The sequence below is a fragment of the Lutra lutra genome, chromosome 1 (assembly GCF_902655055.1).
Source record: "Lutra lutra chromosome 1, mLutLut1.2, whole genome shotgun sequence".
Taxonomy (NCBI): Eukaryota; Metazoa; Chordata; class Mammalia; order Carnivora; family Mustelidae; genus Lutra; species Lutra lutra.
In genome coordinates, this window is record NC_062278.1 from 203866013 (window position 1) to 203886356 (window position 20344).

The 20344-nt window shown below is 57.0% G+C and overlaps 1 protein-coding gene across 8 annotated transcripts in view; it reads left to right on the top strand.

The window, feature by feature from the left end:
* The window catches only part of CACNA2D2 (calcium voltage-gated channel auxiliary subunit alpha2delta 2), a 138058-nt gene that overhangs the window by 88393 nt on the left and 29321 nt on the right, over positions 1–20344 (top strand). For all 8 annotated transcript variants that reach the window (XM_047693305.1, XM_047693321.1, XM_047693312.1 and 5 more), the window contains exon 4: positions 17755–17814. In XM_047693305.1, coding sequence (XP_047549261.1) covers positions 17755–17814 — 60 coding nt within the window. The remainder of the gene's footprint in view (positions 1–17754; positions 17815–20344) is intronic.

A 20344-nucleotide genomic window follows, 5' to 3' on the forward strand; every position in this document is an offset into this window, starting at 1 on the left:
CAACGGGAGCTCAGCTCCCTTGGTTTAACACAAAGGCGGCAGCAGCAGCTGGGCAGGATTTTATAACCCTAATTAACACTGGATTCCCTGGGGTTCCAGCTCTAGAATCCTGATGCAGGCTGAGACCAGCAGAGCACAAGGTGGGGAGGGTCCTCCCTGGAGCTGGGTCCGGGAGACGGAAATCTCAGTCCATAGTCTCCAGGCCCCAGAAGGTGACATGGAGCCCTGCCACTTCAGTCTCTCCTCTCCCCGTGTCCTGGGCCCTGACCCTCCTAATGGGGGCACTGGGAGGCTGGGGAGGGGGTATCCAGTGATCCCCAGGCTGAGATCCTGCCAGACACATCTGACCATTTGTCCCTAGGAACCAGGCCCTCTCTCTCCTCTGGATAAAACCACCGTGACATCCTTCCATTAAATAGGGCATGTTCAGAAGAGAAAATTGCTACTATTTTCCCCTTTTACTTCACTGTCATCAAAAATTGATCCCATATTGCATCCTTATTTCAAAGAATGAGCTAAAAAAATAAAATAAATATTCTCGGTCCTCAGAGCGACAGCTGCATCAAGCTTCCCATTCCCCCTGCTCCCACTCCCACCCCCTGGGAAGAAAGAAAAGAAAGAAAGAAAAAAAAATCATGGTCATGGTGAGGGGGAGGTGCCATGCCTGGCCCCTCTAGGGCTGTTGAACATGGCTTCGGGAATGAGGAGGGGCAAGGCACATGACTTTGCGGGCAGAAGGGGATTTCGATCTGGTGAAATGTGGTAGAAAATGGGGTAATTGGGGGAGGTTAATTTGGATCTAAATGGAGCGATTCGTTATCTCAATAAGAAGCGTCTCGTTTTCCAGGGAGACGACTGTGCCTGCCAGATGCTGCCTGCCGCGGTGGTGGGGCGGTGGCTCCAAACAGGGCCCCACCGCCCACTGCCTGTCAGTCTTGGCTCACAGAGCCACCCATCCTGCCGGACCTGGGGAGGGGATGCAGAGACGGGTACAGGAAGGGGGAAACTAAAGCCAGAGAGAGCAACTGGCCGACACTCCACAGAGCGCTGGACTCCTGTCCAGTGCTCCTTCCCATGGGTGTAGCTGTCTCTTAGAAAAGGAGAGCATGGAGGGCGCCTGGGGGGCGCAGGTGGTTAGGCGTCTGACTCTTGGTTTCGGCTTAGGTCATGATTTCACAGTCCTGGGATCGAGCCCCATGTCTGGCTCCATGCTTAGCATGGGGTCTGCTTAGGATTCTCTCTCTCTCTCTCATTCTGCCCCTCTCACTCATGCTGTCTCTCCCACTCACTAAAATAAATAAAATCTCAAGGAAGGGAGGGAGGGAGGAAAGGAGAGCAAGGGCAGGTTCGGGTGCACAGTTTAATTTGGCCTATTCACTAATTCATTCAGCAAAGTATTGAGCATCTTTTAAAAAATAAAAAAAGCATACATAGTAAAACATAGAATATGAATAATAAGGATAAGACAAAAGAGCCATGATAAGCAGCCCCTGGTAGACCAGGCATTTGGTGTTGAGTCTCTGAGTTGACTCTGAGCCTCCTGGTAGCCAAAGGAAAAAGGGAGACCGGCTGCTTTGGTTCTGACTACAGAAGATGAGACATTTAGATCAAATCCCCACAGAGGTCAAGTCCCACTTCCCATGGAATGGTGTCTGGGGGGACTTTCACTCAGCCCCTCCAACCTTTACTAGAAACAGGGTTCAGGACCTGGCACCTGGGCTGTAGTGTGACCTCAGGGATGTCCTACTGCCCCAGCCTCAGAGCCTTGCTGGAGGCTATAGGCAGGGACTGTTGACAGCTCTGGGATTGCTGGTCACAAAGGGATGACCAGCGCAGCCTATAACCCTGCAGGCCTGGGCCCAGCAGCAGAACAGACTTAAGGCTGGGTCCCGGATCCTCCTCCCACCTGCTTTTCTTCTGAAAAACAGAGCAGTAGCACCAGCCTTGCCCCCCATGGTAGTGTTTGCCTCATGATTGTCGGCCCCCATGAGTGATGACTGTAATCACGAAGGCCCCCGGCGGGCGGTTGGCAGGAGACAGTGCCCAAGATCTCCTTGGTCTGCGTGTGCACCTAGCCTGGTATTGGCCACACTGTGATTGCAGGGCAGGGGGGTGAGCATGGAGGTGTGGGAGCCCCCTCCCTCCACTGGGCAATCTGGGACGGGGCGGGTGGGTCCGGGCCTGATTCATCCTTGTCTCCAGCCCCCGCTCAGGCCACAAATACGCTTGTTGAAAGAAGAGGTGTTCTGGGGGTCACCTTTTCATTTATTCCATACTGTGGTGTTCATTGGGATAACACAAAGTAAAATGATCATAGGCAGGAATGAGGGCAGGGAGGAGGTAGACCAATGAATGAACGGGGGGACGCTTGAGGAAAGACCACTCGGCAGGAACAAGTCAGGTGGTAGCCAGAAGGTTCTGTGTGGCCAGGCATGAGTGGGCAGAAGCCATGGCTCAGGGAGCCACCCCACACCCAGCCACCCCAGGAAGCAGCCCTGCCCAACCTGTGCCTTGGGGACGGAGTCCAGGACATGAAGCTGTGGTCTCACCTGTCTCGTGTGAATGTGCCGGAGCGCACATTGGCCCGCATGCGCGGGTACACCTGTTTCCACACTCCCACGTGCATCTGGGTTCACATAGGGTTTCTTAAGTCTGCAGGCATGTTCCCAGACTCACATGCATGTACACCTGTGTACACGTTTGAATGTGCATGTGCACACGCCCTCCTTCTCCATCTCCCAACCCTCCAGCCCCTGTTGCAAAGCTGTCAACCACAAAATCAGCTGGAAGAGGCCTCATGGCCCACCCCCTACTGAAGACAGAGACTCCCTGCCATGCTCCTCCCTGGCAGACTTCCTTCAGTGGAGGCTCAAGAAGTCCCCGTCACAGGAGCCCCACTTACCCCCCTTTCTTGTGGGGAAGTTTCATGGTGGAGGGGGCACCCCAAAGAGTACCCATCTCTGTGGGTTCAGGGAAGGAAAGCAGATCCAAGAACAGTGAGCAGCTTCTACCCTTATCCTCACGGCTCACTCCACCCCCGCCACCGACCCAGGGGAGGCCCACCTCCCACTGAGCTTTGGATTTTCCACCAGTGAAATGGGCTGAGATTGGCTCGTGGAGGTTCTGCCTTGATGAGTGTGGAAGAATGACCCTGGGGCCTAGCCAGCCAGCCTAGGACTTGAGGTCTGTTCCTCTAGGGGATGGGCCTGGCCCTGATCTTCTGCCCCTTATATCAGGCAGTAGTCTGCGATCTAGGCAGAGCCAAGCACAGCTGCCCAGAGTGTCGTCAGGCTCAAGGCTGATGAACATAAACCCACAGCAGCACCCAGCTCCAGCCCTGATGCTGGAGGTCCCAGGCTGTAGGCTGAGCACAGCAGCAGTGCTGGAGGCTGACCACAGGTGGCAGAGGGCTCCTGGGGGCCAGAGTTTGCTGGGTGACCTTGGGAAAGACACACAGCTCCCCACCTTCTTAAGGGACCCCTCTTGCCTCCTCTGGCCTCAACCAGTGGGAGTGGCAGGCAAGAACTCTGAGGCCACCCAGGACGACAAGTGCAAGGTCATCCAGTAAAGCTGAGGCTGCACTCAGGCCCATCCAGGTCTTCTCCTGCCCTCTGGATCCCTATCCCAGCCCCACAGTGTTCTTCCATCCCATGTGCTCCCATCCATAGCCAGCCAAAGACCCACCCACTTCCTCCTCAGCAGGGGCTCAGCGTCTCAGAGAGGGCACTTGGGGTGTCTCATGAATGAATCAGTGAGCGGAGGATGGGGAACAGCCCCCACCCTGCTCTCGGAGAGCCATGACTGCAGACAAACTGAGCGACCACATCCAAGCCTCAATTTCCTGATCTGCAGAATGGGGTAGGCATGGGCCCTGCTTTGTAGGGGCTGCTATGGGGATTAATGTTTATGCAAATCGCAGGTCCTACCAGTGCACTTCCAGACGCAGGAAGTCCTTGCAGACCGTATATACTTCAGGAACATTTTTTACTCAAAGCCCCACCTGATCACCTGGCCATAAATCTCTCCTTCCTGGAAAACCCCCGGCTATTCTCTGCAGTTTGCTCCGGCCCTGCCTTCAGAAGCTGTCCTCTTCTTCAGGCAGTCCCGGGGACCACTCTCCCCCACTCTCAGGGCACACGTGACTGGGAGATTAGCCCTTCCTAAGAAGGCCAAGTGTCCTTGGGTTCCATGTAACCAGCACTTAAGCATTCCCGTTTTCCACCGAGGCAGGCTCCCTGGGTGGATGGTGCCATTTTCCCGTTTCACAAAGAGGAAAGCTGGGGCCAGGAGAGCTGAAATCACCCCATTGGGCTGGATCTGAGTCCACCATGGGCCCATCACTACAGAGCTCCCTCCCACAAAAGTCCAGCCCAGAGGGCTGAGGAGATCAGAGGCCAAGTGGCCCTAGCCAGCTGGGATTAAGGGACCCTTTCCTGGGAGACAGCACGGTAGGGAACAGACTGGAGACCCTCCCCCCAGCAGAGCGGGGCTGCAGCCTGCGTGGAGGTGGGAGAGATAAGGTCCCAGACAGGCAGACACGTCCTGCCGGCTGCCTGCCCCGCCCTCCCCATCCAGTGCCACGGCTTTGCGGCCGTTGCTAGGTATCTGTAAGGCCCAGGTGGGCCCTACCTGTCGTGGAGCAGCCTCGTAGCATGAGTGGGCACGGGGCCCGGGCAGGAGCAAGGCCGCCTCCGCCTGCCCGCCCTCCTCTCACTTGGCAGCAGCAAACAGAAGCCATTAGCGCCTGGCAGCCCGTGTCCCATGGCTCTGACAAACGCCTTAAATGTTGTCGCCAAGGCTCCAGCTGTCCCGCCGGCCCCCTTTACTCCTCGTAATAACCAAGTGTCGAAGCTGATTGCAACAGCGGGATGCAGCCAGGATTCGGAGCAGCTTTTACCCTGGGCGTTTCCACCTGGCAACCGGGCTGTGCCCACCCCACCCTCCACCTCCAAGCCTTTGTCTGCCTGGCGGCTCTTCCCAGGCCCCCAGCATGGCCTCTGGGCCAGCTGGTGCCCAGCTTTGTGTCCCAGGTGGTGCTCATGCTACCGCCACCAAAGCTGGTGGGTAGCGATAAGGTCGGGTCTCAGGCATCCTCACCCAGCAGAGTGATGGCCTGAGTGGAAAGGTCTGGCCCCAGTTCCTACTCTTCTGGGTGACCTCTGCAGGGAAGCCCTGACTTTGCCTTGGTTTAGGCTCATCTCTGCCTTGGCGCCCTTGTCCGTGGAATGGGAATAATGACTGGGCTTCATGGGGCTTAGAGGGAACACGTGTGTGAAGCAAGATTCAAAACATGGCGCCCTGTGGTGGAGGCTAAGCCACACCGGGAGCACAAACACCCGTGGGAGAGTGAAGGCCTGCATCAGCTGCCTTGCCTTGACTGTCCTCTCCCCACAGAGAAGCCCGTTCATACCCACCTCCACCACTTGGCCCTGCTCAGACTCCCACTCGGAGTCCCCTCCCTTCTCCCGTCCATCTGGCCTTGTTTCAAGTTTGGTCTGCTGTTGCCTCTTCCCAGAAGTCCTCCCAGCTTGATCAAACCACCCTCCTTGCCTGCCGGTTTTATGTGGTCATCCAGTGGGTCCTAGATGTCCAATACTCTCCTCTCATTTTCTACCCTCATCCACATGAGGCCTTATGAGGCGAGACTACTAGAAGCCCCATTTTAGAGATGAGGCCATCAAGGCTCAGACAGGGGGGCAGTCACCGTGTCACACATGCAGGATGACTCGGGATACACTGGCCGCTAATCAGGGGGTAAACAAAGCCCCAGTCTCCTGGGGGCTCTGCCAGAGCAGCAGGCATCCTTCCTCCACCTGCCTCACCCTGGCCTTGCGGGCTGCCTTCCTGAGACACCCAGTTACAAGCTCCTGTGTCCAGGTGTTTGACTTATGAGGTCTCTGATCACCAGATCATTTGTTTACAGCTTCTCTAACCTTCCCATGATGCTGGAGGGTGATAGTCAGAGAAAGGTAAAGGGTCAGCGGTCTCTGCCCGCTCACCAGACTCCCCTGAGGGATGCAGAGGTGATGGAGCAGGTGGTGACCATGAGGCAGTGGGAGGTGATGAAGGTGGTGCTGGTGGAGGTGATGGTGGAGGTGCCTGTGATGACAGAGGTGGAGGTAGTGATGCCGGTCATGATCGGTGATGGGAGGACCAGTGACGGCATAATCGTGGTAGGGGTGATGAGCCATGCTGGCATTGGTTAGGTGGGGATCAGCAGTGATGACAGAGGTGGCGGTGATGATGGTGATGGGAGTGACACTCTGATGGCAATGGAGTAACGGTGGTGGCAGTGGGGGTGATGGAGCTGACGGGCTCCCTGTGGAGTGCACCTCATGGGCCAGTCCACCGGGCAGCCCTGTCCCACATAGCGGGTGTGCCCTCACTGGAGGCAGGGTGCAGTAAGGCTTGATTCTCTTTTTCTTTTAACCTTTAGCAAGCACAGCCTTCTGGGTAATGAGATGCAAATTGACAGAAAAGACAATGAGCCAGCCTGCGGCCGGTGGGGCAGCTTGTAAAGTCAGGCTGATTGCCTCCGTGCCAATTTGCATGGCATTAGCTGTGCACGTCTCCTCCAACGGGGCTCATGTGCTTCACCAGAGGTCACCTGGATGGTTGCGTCCAACAAGGGGTAATCCAGACCAGGGGCACGGGCAGGGCCACTCTGACCTTGATTTGACTGGGGCTTCAGGATTTGACTCAGAAGAGTCTGGGCCTATGGGGAAGGCCTTCCACTGGATGGGAGTAGTAGGGGGCAAGGAGAAGTTTGGGCTTCATGGTCATCCAGGACTAGGGACAGGCCAGAGGTCCAGTTCCCACGTGTGGCAGGTCTAGGAGGTCTGGTTTGACTGGCACCATGGAACCATCCATTGCATGTGGTATGACGGTAACATACAGGACTCAGGCAGAAGAAAGGTTTGGCTGGCCTGGGATGCCTCAGTATAGGTCCAGGCTTATCTCTAACTGGCACCATCACCTGGGTGGTCCCTCCAGGTCTTGGCTCCCCGAATGTGCAGTGAGGCCCTCGGCCTCATTGTCTTTACAATGAAGGGGATGGTCATCAAGTTCTGCTTATGGTGTGCTCAGCAACAGTGGCCAGGGCCAGCTCTCCATGTGAAGGTCACACACCACAGCCCTCTGAGCCGGCCCATCCCTGGGCCTGCCCAGTTGACCAGTTGGTCACTGTCCCAACACTCGAGGCAACTCCTGGGATCATTCCTGGAATGTGACCCCAGGGACCTAAGCAGGGTAGGACCCAGACAGATGGACAAACCCGGCCCTTTGGGCCACCCTGCCAAGCTTGCCTGCCTCTGTCCATGGTTCTGAAAGTCCAGGCCCAGCTTGCCCTGGGGTCCCTACTGTGAGGGGACCAGGGGGCCCTTTCCTACTGCCCTGCTGTGTGACCCCTGCAACCTTTCTGACCCAGTGCAACCCAAGACTCCACCCTACACCCTCTGCCAGGACAGAGGACAGTGGGGAAGGAGGCCCTTTCCCTCTGCCCTCCACCCCAGCCCAGCTACTGCCCCCTCAGGCATGTCCTGGTGCCCCACCAGCCCCACCTCCCCTCTCACTGTCCCACTCCCTCTCCCCTGAGGTTGGGTCTAATCAGAGCTAATCAGAAAATTATGAGCTGCCTGATTACTGATTAGATTCCTAATGTTAATAGAGTCGAGAAGGGCCCGCTCAGGCTGTGTTTTAGGAAAAAGTATAAAAATAACATCATGGGAAGGGAGCATGGTGGCTGGGTGGGGGCTTGGGCTCTGCTGTCCTCACAGGCAGGGGATCACACTCCTCTGTTCTAATTGGTGGGGGGCGCTCAGGCTCAGCTTTTACATGGAAGTACATTTCATAACAGAAAGACCTCCTAGCACCCCTAAATTCTCCCAGCGAAACTGCTACCACAGGCAGCTGTTAGTATAGAGGCCTCTACCAAGTTCTGTGCTCGGGACAGTAGGACCGAATTGTAGTGGTATGATGGGTGGGACATAGAGAAGAATTATAGGTGGTACACTATATGAGAGCAGGGCCTAGCCTAGCATAGGTCAGGCACACAGTAGGTGCTTAATAAACATTTGTTGACAGGAAAGAGGGAGGGTCATATCAACCTCTTCCCACTGGAACCACCATGTTCCCATGTCCTGTCCCTGGGCCGTGGTTGGGTGTAAAGACATCTGAGAAAGCTTCTTGGAGGAGGGGGTTGGATCATGTCTGGAGAATGCACTGGTCTGGGGCCAGAACAGGAGGACAAACCCCTGGCTGACTTGGCCAGATGAGGAGCCCGTGTCCACCACCCCCAGCCTCTCACTCTGGCAAGGCCTTGGTGACTTTTGCTTCCAGACCATTTCATCATTGACTTGACAGCAGCTGGGTGGGACTGGTGGATGAGATTTTTAGTGAGGCAGACATCTTCAGTTCAGACCTCGGAGGCAACCACTTGCCCCCTCTGCATGGGGTTCCCTGTGGGGCCTGCACTCAGCCTCACTCTGCTCACGCCTTTATCTCTGCACCATCTGGAATCCCTGTGTTCTGTCATCAGTGATGCTTCTGGCATGGTCTCTGCCATCTCTACCACAGGCATATCCATGGCCTCTAAGCCAGCAGGTGTCCAAGGGCACCTCCTGATCTACCCCCCCACCAGCCTACTGACCAAGATGGAAACCTGCACCCAGAACCAGGGCCACACATCGGTGAATCAAGTCCCTGCCCTCAAGAGACCACACATGGGGGGAGCCAGACAAAGTAGTGATGGAAGGTGCCACAGGGAATTCTGGAAACCAGGCTGGCCAGAGCACCAGGCTTCCTGGAGGAGGCAGATGTGGGGGTTTGGGAGCTGTGGGGGGGGTAGTCCAGGCTTAGGGTGCAGCACAAATGAGGGCAAGGAACCTAACATGGTGGGAAGGCAGAACTCCAGGTCGTCATGGGGCGAGAGTGACAAGGTTGACAAGGCCAGGCCACACAGGTCCCCATAAAGGGTAGCAACAGGAAAGTGGGGCTTGGGGGGGGATGGGCCTGGGGGGGGTAACTGGGGAGGATGAGTTTATGCTAAGCAGCTTGGGTAGGAGTCTGAAGTTGGGTTGAGGGTGGTTCTGGAGAGGTCTGGTCAGAAGGGAGAGGGAGGTCACAGGAGTAGGGGGATTTGGAGGGGACCAGCTTCCAAGAGATGGACTTGGGGAAGTGATGGCCCAGCTTGGGTAGAGTTGGTTGAGTAAGATATACAAATGGGCCCTCAGTTCCTACCTAAGGCAGGGTTGGGCTGGAGGACAGGGAGGATGCTGGGGTCTAGTGGACAAAGGCAGTGATAAGGAGAGGGACAAACAGTTCATTGGCATGAGCTTCAAATGAAGCCAGGTCAAGCCAAGGTCAGAAGGCCCAAGAGAGAATCCAAGATTGTTTTGGAGCAGTCCAAAGGTCCCTGGGCAGAGCTAAGGGAAGGGGCAACCTACAACCTGGGGTTGTATCTCCAATACCCAGAGTGAGTCTGCCTCCTGCTCTCTGTCTGGACCTTATTGTGCATCTGCATTCCCGTGGCCCTAGGAGAGCCCAGGCAGGATTCTGGTCCCATATACAGGTGAGAAACAGGTGCGGAGAGATGAAGGCAACGTCTCCCAGATTATGCACTGGGCAGCCACTCGGCTTTAGGAGCTCGGGACTCCTGGTCTCTGTGGCAGGGCCATTGTCACACACAGACACGCACACACACCCACGCCCTCACGTGCTTGTCTCCAGAACATGGCCTGTTGAGGGAGAGGAGTCAGCGACATTTCCACAGTACACTTTGATAAATGGTGTGTCGCCCATCTCCTCTGACTGGAGAGTGGCCAACAGCCCTGGGCCTGACACCCTCACCTGATGCTATCTGCATGTTTTTTAAAGGAACGAAAGATACATTGGTGAATTACACTGGCTCATCCTTCAGAGGGAGGAAACCTGACAAAACCGGAAATTTTATGAGAAATTCCACCTGGATCACCAGGGACTGAGTTCCCTGTACAGATATGCAGGTTTCATGCTGAGACTAAGGGGGTGCCAGCTATGTTGGTGGGTTCTTACCCCTGTTACCCCCCTGAGGGATTGTGCCAATTGGACCGAACTCCTTCAGCCTTGGAATCCACATGGCCCAACCCTCAGCTCACCCTCGTCAGAGGTAAGGTGCTTGCATATGGCCGGGCTCTGGGGTCATAGCCCAAACTCTGACCTGTGTGTTGGATTTTTTGGCTTATTTCTCATCAGGAAAACTCTGATGGGTGCCCGTCAGGGGTCCCAGGAGCAGCAGTAGTGACTGGGCATGGCAGGGCCCCAAGAGCCAGCCCTATGCTTCTGCCCTCAGCACAAGGCTGTCCACACTCATTCCTTCCTGAAGCAACCCAACACCAGAGCTGAAATTTCCAGAGAGTGGACTTCAGCCATGGTGCCTGACAACTGCTCTGTAAATTCAGGCCAGCCCCTGAGAATGTTCTGCTCACCCTCAGGGGCCCCTCGCCCCTTGCCCCGTTCACAGTGGACACATTTGGATCCTGCCCCATGATACCTTGGACCCAGCTCTTTCTAGACTGACTGGAGGTTCCCGTTGAAAGCTACAGCAGCAAAGCCAGTGGAATTGATGTCATCCTCCAAGTGCCAATTCACCTCTTTTCCTTCCTACTCTTCCTACATGGCTTCCCACTCCTGATGTTAAACTGTCCGGTGAAGGGTAACATATCAGTAGTAGGAGAGAGTGGGTTTTTTAAGAAGTCCTGCCTTGCACAGTACAACACAGCAACCTTCCATGGGTGCCCGGGGATGTTCCAGGAAATCCTGTGCGGTCTGAAATTCCAGCCTCTGGGATACCCAATTCCCCAGCCCCATCTCCATCTTTAGCCCAAGCCACCCCTCCCTTCTTCCTGTCTTTCCTGGGAAATTAAAACAGGGGCTGCCCTTGCAGGCAGGACCGAGAAGGCACAGAAATCGATAACCGAGGCCGAGATGCCCACAGAGAGCAAGCAAGCCCAGGCCTGGGGGTGGAGAGCCAGGAGCCCCTCCAGAGGGGATCCACAGTTCGAATGAGTTTTTTCCTGGTACATGTATTCTGACCTTTTTTTTTTTTTCCTTAAAGAAAAAAATCCATTTTACTTTTTTTTTTTTTCTTTAATCAGCTCGTAAAGGACGTGTGCAGCTGGTAAGGGAAAAGGTCAGGGAGCCTGTTGGCTGCCAACAACCACACAGGCCCCACGTGATGGCTGTCCCCCGAGGTGCCCTTCACTTCGAGGAGCATTAGTGATTTTCACCGCAGTTTTGGTTGCTGGAGTTTGGGTCTGAGGTTTGAGTGTTTGTTTGTTTTTCATTGTTTTGGTGGTGGTTTTATCTTTCGGCTGAAGGTCGGGTTCATACAGAAAGGGTTGGAGGTGTCATGGACGGGAGCCAAGTGTGTCCGGTGTGGACAGATGCAGCAGGATGGAGAGAGTGGGAGGGCAGGGCCAAGTGTGGTCCTACCCCAGCGCACAGGTGTCTGTGGCGCATTCGACAGGAAGGCTAAGCCACGGCATCTCCTTCGACATGGGTCCTGGGCAGCCCGCTCTGCCCATGCTGGTGTGCTTCTCTCTGCCCCTCAGAACCCAGCAAACTGGGGGCTCGGGACATGACCTGCCCTTGGAAGGTTGTGGTGAGCGGGGCTATTCCCGGAAAGCCCTAAGCATGTCAGGTGTCACAGATGGTGGCAGTCAGAGTCCTCAAGACTGCCGTCACTCAGGCAGCAACACCATCCGTCCATACGTGTACCTCAAGGACGTGGCCAAGTTGGGATTCTCCTGGTTCCTGACCGTTGGAAGTAACCGCCTAGAGCAGGTGGTAGACAGACAAGACAAATGCCCACTCAGGCCAAGGTAGCAGGAAGGAAGAGACCCACAGGGCAGTGACCCTCCACCCCACCTGCGCACCTACCCCTGTCGTCAGCCCTGGAGCTCGAGCTGCTTCCTTGCTAAGCTGCATCTTGCTTCATTATTATGCAGATATTTTAATTATGCAGATATGTTTTTAGACAGTTTTAAATATGTATATTATTTACTCATTAGACCATAACAGCTCTGGAAATTGGAAATCTGTATTTAGTATCTATCAGTGCACAATACAGAGCTAATACGGGGCCTGCAGGCGGGGAGGGAAGCAGGATGGTGGCGGTGGCAAGGCTGGGTTGTCAGGGGCTGCTGGACACCCTGGTTCTCAGCCCCTCCTGAGGTCTGGGCCCAGTGACTGCCTGTAGAGGGTGGGCTCAGAGCAGCATCTGGAAGGCTGATCTACTCTCTTGGGGAAAGGACAAAGGAACGGCTTCTCAGGGGCAGGTGGGGGGCATCTGAGCCCAAGCAGCAGACCTGTGTGGCCAGACCCGTCCTTCCCTGAGATGCTCACCGTCCAACACTGCTGATAGATCTGGGTCGATGTCCCTCTACCACTTCCCTACCAGGGGCCTGGGCTCATGACACCTATGCTCTGAGCCCCGGTCTGCTCTCCTGTAAAAGGCAGGGAAACTGACAACACCACCTCTCTGGTGGCTTAAGGGGCATAGAAGGGGGAGGGTGAAGAAGAGGCCCAATCTTCCACCTGTCACTGGATGACCTACACCTGTCCGTGAAGCCCTGGCCCAGGGGAGGTGCCAGGGGTGGGGTCTGGTGTCCTCTGTCCCCATCCCCTTCCTTGAAATCCTTGGGCAGTGTCTCCAGGGCATCTGCTTGGTGCTAGGACGTTGCAGCCCCCAGACTCCACCTCTGGGCCCCCCATCCTGGCTTCTGCCAGTCTCAGCCCTCAGTGGCCCAGATCTCAATAACCTGCTCCCCGTGAGTTCAGAGCCTTTCATCCTAAGCCTCTAGTATCCTCTTGGAAGAGGGAGTAACTATGACTAATTAAGCCCAAACACCTCATACAATCTTTCCCTCTGGGCTGCACGAAACAAATCCTATTTGATAGGCAGTCGCTCCCCAGACCCATTCAGGCTCGACCAGCCCTGGGGTGAGAGGAGGAGGCTCAGGAAAAGCGAGGAACCCAGCACTGGGGGAGCAACAGGCCCCCAAAGAGGAGAGAGAAGCCTGAGGGCTCCAGCCCCCTCACCCCCAAGCTCCACCCCTCCCAGCAGGCAGCGGGGGCTGGACCCTCCAGCTGTTGGCCTCTCAGGGACAGCCACCATGTCTCCAGGCCCCTCATCTGAGGTCACTGCCTCCATAGCAATGGAAAGATGTTTCACTTAGTGAAATGTGAAGGTGTCTGCCAAGGGGCTACTCGGCAGGGGAGCTTCGTCCCCAGCCCAGCACACCCCGAGTCCTCCTCTTTCTTGCCTTTTCCTGTAAGAACGGTTTCCGGAGCCGAGGGAAATTGATTGTTAAGTGAAACTCTCTGATAATTGCCTCTGAAATGCCTGCTGTTATTGTGATGGACTTGGCCGTGAGCAGCCCCGCTCAGCAGTCTCACCGTGGTTCCCTCCAACGGCTTGGCCGCGATGGGGACATCTCGGGCCAGGCCAGCCACCATCAGCAGCTCTGCGGCAGTGTCTCCCTCCCAGCCAGCCCTAACCCTCCACGATGTGATGAGAAGTGGCTGAGAGAGGGGAAGCCACCCACCCAGGGTCCCACAGCTGGCTGGCAGAGCCAGACTCCTGCCAGGACTCCACCCAGGTTCAGATATATTCTGACCTTAAATTAGTGGATGTTCCTTGTGCACCTACTATTGTGTGCAAGGGGCCAGCTTATTGGAAAGAGCCCTCACCAAGCTCAGAGCTCAAGGAAGAAAGCAGTGAGGTGTGACGGGGACAGATGCGGGCTTGGCAGGGGTCAGGGAGTGGTTCGGAAGAGGATGGGGCCTCCGCTAATACCTCAAGGGTGAGGGAGCAAACCCGCTGAGGAGTCTGGGTGAGGGGACACAGGGCAAAAGCAGAATGTGCTAGGGCCTGGTAGCAGGAGAGCCAGAGGTTGCTGGTGGCTGAGGGGTGAGAACGGACCACATCTCCCCCACCGCCCCAGAAAGGCAACATCCTGGACGTGGGACCAAGCTGTGCACCCACCCCTGCCCCTGACCGGCTGGGAGTCTTGTAGGCTCTGTCTTCCCCTCTGGGCCTCAGTTTCCTTCCCCATCCTGCCTGCCTGGAGGCCATGATAAGGACTCAGGAGAAGCAGGAGGTTCATGCTCTAGGAGGATGAACCTTAGGGCAGGGTGGGGCTGGGCCACAAGCACATCTCTCATACAGACTTGAGCCGGGCTGTGGGCTCTGTGGAGATGGGAGCCCGAGGCTCTGAGTGCCCAACGGGAGGGGAGCCCAGGGACCAGGCAAGGGCAATAGGAGGAGTCCAGGGGAGGTGAGAGTCTGCCAGGGCTGACTGGTGGGCTAGGGAGCACATCCCAGGCAGAGACGTGGAGCAAGAGCCTTGCATGCTTGGAGCCAGCAAGAGACACCCCCAGGAGACTGGCCCCTCTGGGCAACTTCTAGGTGTTGGAGCAAGGGAGCTGCCAAGAACCTACCCACCATCTGAATGGGTACAGTTCCTATCTCCAATTTACAGACAAGACACTGAGGACCAGCAGGGGAAGCCACGTACTCAAGAAAGCCAGCTTTGGAACCCAGGCCAGGGCTGCCTGCCACTTGGGGCCCCTCAGGCATGCCCGTGGGTCGGCACAGTCCTCTCCCCTCGGCCCTTCAGACCCGAAGGGCCCTCTGGCAGCCGCCGCTTGCCCGCTGCAGCCCCGTTCCGCTGCCTCCACCCTTCCTCCTGAACCCCCGGGCCTGTGTGTTTAGCAGTTTCCACACGTCCAGCGCCCGGGGATGGGCTGATTGATCTGTAACACCGAACAAATAATAATGGCTTGATCGTTACTGAGGATTAAACGTAATCCTTTCGCTGTGGCTATTGCCGCTCCGTTATTCACGAGTCAGCGGGCTGACCCAGGCCTTCGAGCCCGGGGGACTTCGAGGAGGCTAAGGGCTAGCCCCCTCCCCAACCCGCTCTATCACCGTGGCTGCTCAGCTAGGGAGCCCCGGTCCTGGCCCATGCATCCCTCAGACGGAGTGGAGCCCTGAGAGGTGGAAGGAGCTGGTGGCACCCTGGGCCCACAGGGAGGTGGGTACAGGAGAGGACAGCTCCCCGAGGCTGCGGCCCAGTTGGACACTTCAGCGGACATCCGTTTGGTGTTTGCAGCCCCCTCAGCCCTGGCACTTTCCTGACCCAAGAGGCCTGACCTGGGTATTCCCATACCCAGCCCTCACCTCATCCCCCATGAAGGGCAGTGGCCTCAGTGGAGCTTGAGGCCCACTCCAAGAAAGGTCTGGGGTCCCCGGGAAAGGAGGAGGCCACTGAGGAGGAAATTGCCCAAGGCTGAGCTCTTGAGGTGTGGCCCCGGGGGCTGTTTCTTGGCTTCACGCACTCCCGTCCAGGCCAGGTGCAGAGCGGGCGCAGCAGATGCTCGGTTAGCAGTAATAACACGTGTCATGTGTGCGTGTCCCACAGCAACGCCCTCTGCGAAAGAACTCTGCAGCCTTGTGAAGCAGGGGCCTCACCCATCCATGGGGGGTGTTTATAGTTTAGGCTGAGAAGAGGCCCCAGGACTGCAGTGCAAGCGAACCCCTTGGGACCTCAAGAAAGCTTTGCCTTCTATATGCAGAGCCATAGGGAGCTGCTGAAGGGCTTAGGGGCAGGGGCTGGCCACAAGATCAGATCCACATTTGGAGAAGAGATGACAAAGGACAAGAGAGGACACAGGAGCCTGAGGGACGAACAGTAGGTGATTTGAGTGACAGCATGGGTAAGATGTAGGTGACAGCAGTTCCAGTGTGGATGGGCTTATTCCAGGAGGGGATGGGATGTACTCCAGTGGGCCTGAGGGTCACCCCCAGAAGGTGTCTAGGACCCCTAAGATATGAGAGGTATCTGGGAGTAGAGGTGCCTGGTCCTCGAAGCTGGGTAAGTGGGGTGGGGTGAGCCGCCCCACGCAGGCACTGCATAACAGGTGGGCAGGGGATAGAACCTACAGAGAAGACAGGTGGAGTAGCAGGAAAGGGAATTGGAGGCCAGGAGGGACCCAGCATCGTGAAGTAAGGGGGTTTGACAAGAGAAAATTTCCTACCCTGTCCCCAAGATCCCCAGCCTCATAGCTTTCCCAGCATTCATTGTTCTTGGCCTGAGGAAGAGGGGGAGCTAGGCCCAGCGGGAGTGAGGTTGGCCCTGGTCAGCCCCGCTAACTGCCAGAGGTGACATCCCACCCCGGAGAACGTAGGCCATACCCCACCACAACCCTGTTCCATGCTGGGAGGGGGGAAAACCAATCTCCCGCATCCCAGCCCCCATCTCCTCCTCATGGGCAGCTGCCAGGCTTTGTTAGAACCTCTCTTCTGGGGTCCACGTGCCACACCATGCCTGGACTAATGAATGGGAGCGTGTGTCCTAAATACCAAGAGGCCAGGGCCTTCTGAGTGAGGGCAGGAGGCTGACAGGCAGGACCCACTGCTCCACTCCTCCATCCATGGGATGGAGGGGGGCAGGGGTGGAAGGCCAGAGCCCCTCCCCCACAAGTGTTCCCTGTCCCTCACCAGGTATGATGGGCCCATGGAATGCGCCTTCAGACCTTGGTCATGGACTGGGCAAGACAAATGTGATTGTGAAGCCTGGACTCAGGGCCCCAGCCTGATCCATGCTATGACCTTGGCAAGGCTACTCACTGCCTCCATGCCTGGGTCTCCTCATCCGAGGAAGACATGTCGGGCCTAAACGGAGACAGCTACACATGACATGTCACGGGGCTGGTGGTGGGCTGGCATGCAGCAAGTGACCGGTTCGTGGTGACAGTTGTCAATATGATTAACAAGACTTAATTGCGCTTCACTCTGTGGGAGGCCCCAGAGGTCCATCTTCAGGAGTCTCAAGAGTTCCTGGAGGGACAGGATGCACAGAGGCGCAAAATAAGAATCTCTGGGCAGCCGGGGTTCAGGCCCTGAGGGTGGCAGAGTACCAACACCTCCTCCAGGAAGCCTTCCCTGACACCCCAAGTTCCCATAGCACTAAGCTTCCTTGAAGCACTTCAGCTCCTCCTGATCTGGTGGTTCTACCTAGTTTTGTATCTGTGTCTGTCTCCTCGTCTAGACTGTGAGAGGGCGGGGGGGAACAGGGTGTGGGATAGAAGGAATGCTCACATGCAGAAGGGCCGTGATGGAGGAGAGTGCAGGAACCAGCCCCAAGGGATGGCCAGGCTTGTGTGGACAGAGGCTTGGAGAGCCATGCTGGAAAGGGGCTCAGGAAGCTGGGGCAGGGACGGTGGTAGCAGGCCTGGGTGTGTGAGACGTGCTCAGGGCCTGAGCAGTTGGGCAAAGACGCATCAGCAAGGCACGGCTGTCCGTGGTGGCAGTTCACCCTTGATGAGGGAGTTCACCCTTGACCTTGGCACTGGTGTGACAGAGGGGCAACGGGGCTTGACTCCAGGGCCTGGGTCCTACTGCATCTTGGGCGTCCCCCTGCGATCCTGTGGGCAGGAGATATGGCTGGCCTGAAGTACAGGGAGTCCCGTGGAGATGGCACTCAGGTCACTTCATGCAGGCTTCACCTGTCCTATGTGAACCCAGCTGCCGGGGGAGGGCCCACACAGCAAGCTAAGAAAGGTCTGGAGCCAAGGAATTCTCTGAGGGTCTGGCAGCCTGGGGCAAGAGAGTCCCTGAGCCAGCCTGGCCCCAGGGAGTACTAGGGATAGAGAGGGCTGGGGCTGGGCTTGGGCCTTCCTCAGCCTCTGACCCCTCTGTGCTCTGTTCCTCAGAGACTGGCCGACGCTGCTGAGAACTTCCAGAAAGCCCATCGCTGGCAGGACAACATCAAGGTAAGAACTACCGTGCCTTCCCCAGCCCCTGTGACCTGCCCACAGCCAGCAAGGGTAGATGTGGATTCGGGGGAGGGGGCGCTGCCCAGACTCACCGGAGGAGCACTGAGGGCTCTGTGGAGGGGAGCCTGGAACCGCAGTCCAGCCTCCAGCAAACATTTGAGGCTCCCCTTGGTGCTGGGACACAGGGTGCAGAGAGGAATCTCTCACTCCACCCTAGAGGAGCTGTGGGGGGCCCCAGGGGACAGACAGGCTGCTCTAAAGCGATGCTCCCCAAAGTTGTTTTCACCTGGGAGGTTAAGGATGGGCACAGACTCTGGAGAGACCCTGGGGCAAAGAAGTTCCTTGACTCCAGGACGTTCCAGATGTAATACATCGGCCCAGAATCGTCACTGCCAGAAGGGAACTCTGCCCCCTTCCTGGGATTTTCTGAGCAGCAATCTGTATTCCAGGAGGCCACCTGACTACGATCAGGGACCGGGCTTGTCACAGTCGCAGGAGCCTCTCCTTCCACCAGGAGAGCTCAGAGGAGCCCAGGTGCCAAGGGAGTGAGGGGTGAGAAGCTGGTAGTAGGTCTCTTCTTGAGGATGGAAGGACCCAGAATGTGCGGGAAGTCGGGGAAGCCTCACTGACTGCCAGTCTCGCCCTCACAATGCAGGCAAATGTGCTTGATTTGGGCTGGGGCTGGACACACCTGTACCCTTTCCGTCAGGCCAGCATCTCAGTGGGTTCCCAGGAAGCCAGAAGGTAGACTGAGGCAGGCTTCCTCCCAGACTTGGGGAACCCCCAATGCCAAGGATGGTGGAACCCTCAGGGACCAGGCCGGTTAGCCAGGCTCGTGTGTCCTGCACAGCTGCTCCGGCCTCTGAGCCACGCCTCTTGGGAGTCTTTGTGCGAACCACAGGGAGAGGCACCAAGGGGGCTGCCTGCGGGGACCCAGGGCCTAATAAGGTGGGCTTGGCCCTTGCCACTCCTGCTCTGGGACTTGCACATCTGGTGCGTGAGTGGGTAATTACCCCCCCTTCAACTGATGAGAACGCTGAGGCACAGGGTGGTGAGACTTACCTGGGGTACCTATTGGTGGCCGAGATTCACAGCCGGGTTGTTAGGTCCCAGAAAACTCATGCCCATGATCCAGGCGCCCTGAACCTGTCTGTTCCTCCTCCCTGGCCTCCATCCCCCCGGGCCACCCCGAGTCCTGCCTTGCCTTGCCTTGCCTTGCCCACACCATGGCATCCTTCCTATGCTGCCTGGTGGGTGCTGGGTGCTACCCTTCGGGAGCTCAGATGGGGTTGGAGGTAACAGATGGTTGGTTACAGTGAGCACATGAGTGAGTGGACGACTCCTTGGACAGACCCTGCCTCCCAGGAGCTCAAGACTGGCCCTGCTCTCTCCCTCCCTTTCCACCACCACCACCCATCGCTGGGTCCCCATGCCTCCTCGGCCCCTGGATCAGAAACAGTATGGTGGCGGCACCCACCACTCAGACCATGTTCCCACCGGTAAACAGCCCCTGCCCAAGCAAGTCCTTTTCAAGGCCCAGCCCTGATCTGGCTGTTCCGGCCCCCTTGGCAACCTCATTCCTCACCTGCCTCCCCCTGTGCCCTGGCCATGCTGAACACCTCACTCCAGCCTATTCCTGATCTCTGCCCGGTTGCCTCCTGTTCCTCCTTGCCACCTGGCCTGTCTGTCCCTTCCCAGTGAGGCCACTCCCTTGTCCCAGTCCATCAGCCCCTCCACCTTCTGGCCATCCAGGACCCCACCCCCAACCCCACTCCTGCTCTGGCCCTTCCTTTGTTCCTGACATATCTGCATCCTCCCTCCCTACCCAGGACTGTGTGTAGAGCAGACACAGGGCAGTGAGAGAAGGAACAGGGAATAAGAGAATGAAAAGACCCACCCTCGGCCTGGTTTTCTCTCCCTCCCAGTCCGGGCCCCAAACAAGACAAAGAGGCTGCCTTAGCCCCAAACCTATTTTCTTTTCCTGACTCTGCAGAAAACCCAAAACTTATAAGGATCATCCAGCTAGACTCCTGACCCTTGATTTTTAGCTACTCCCTGAGGCAGGAACTGCGTACCCCAGGCCAGAGTGGGCACCGCAGGGCCTGCCAGGAGGGGGGGCCAAGGTCTCAGGGGCATCCAGGGGTGCTTAGACCGGTGCTGCTTGAGACAACGTGCTCCCTGCACACCCAGTCCTTGTGGGACCCAGCAAGGATTTGTCTTTCGCTGGGCTCCAGTTTCCCCATCTGGCAAAGGACTCTGGTGTTGGATGCTGCTTGCTGGCCCAGCCTGGTGTGTGGAAAGCTTGCTCCACATGTCAGGCCACAGAGAGGACAAGTTGGCCACAGTGTAGGTACATGTCCAATCCTGGGTGCTCCGTCCTAAGAGGAGGCAGGAGGGGGCTCTGGCTGTCCGCCTCCCCTCGGCTAAATCTGGGATGCCCCCGGCTGTGGAAGCGATCACCCAGCCAGCAGGTGCCGGCCACTGCCTCCCCCTCAGTCCATCCAGCCGCGTGTCTGTCTGTATCTCG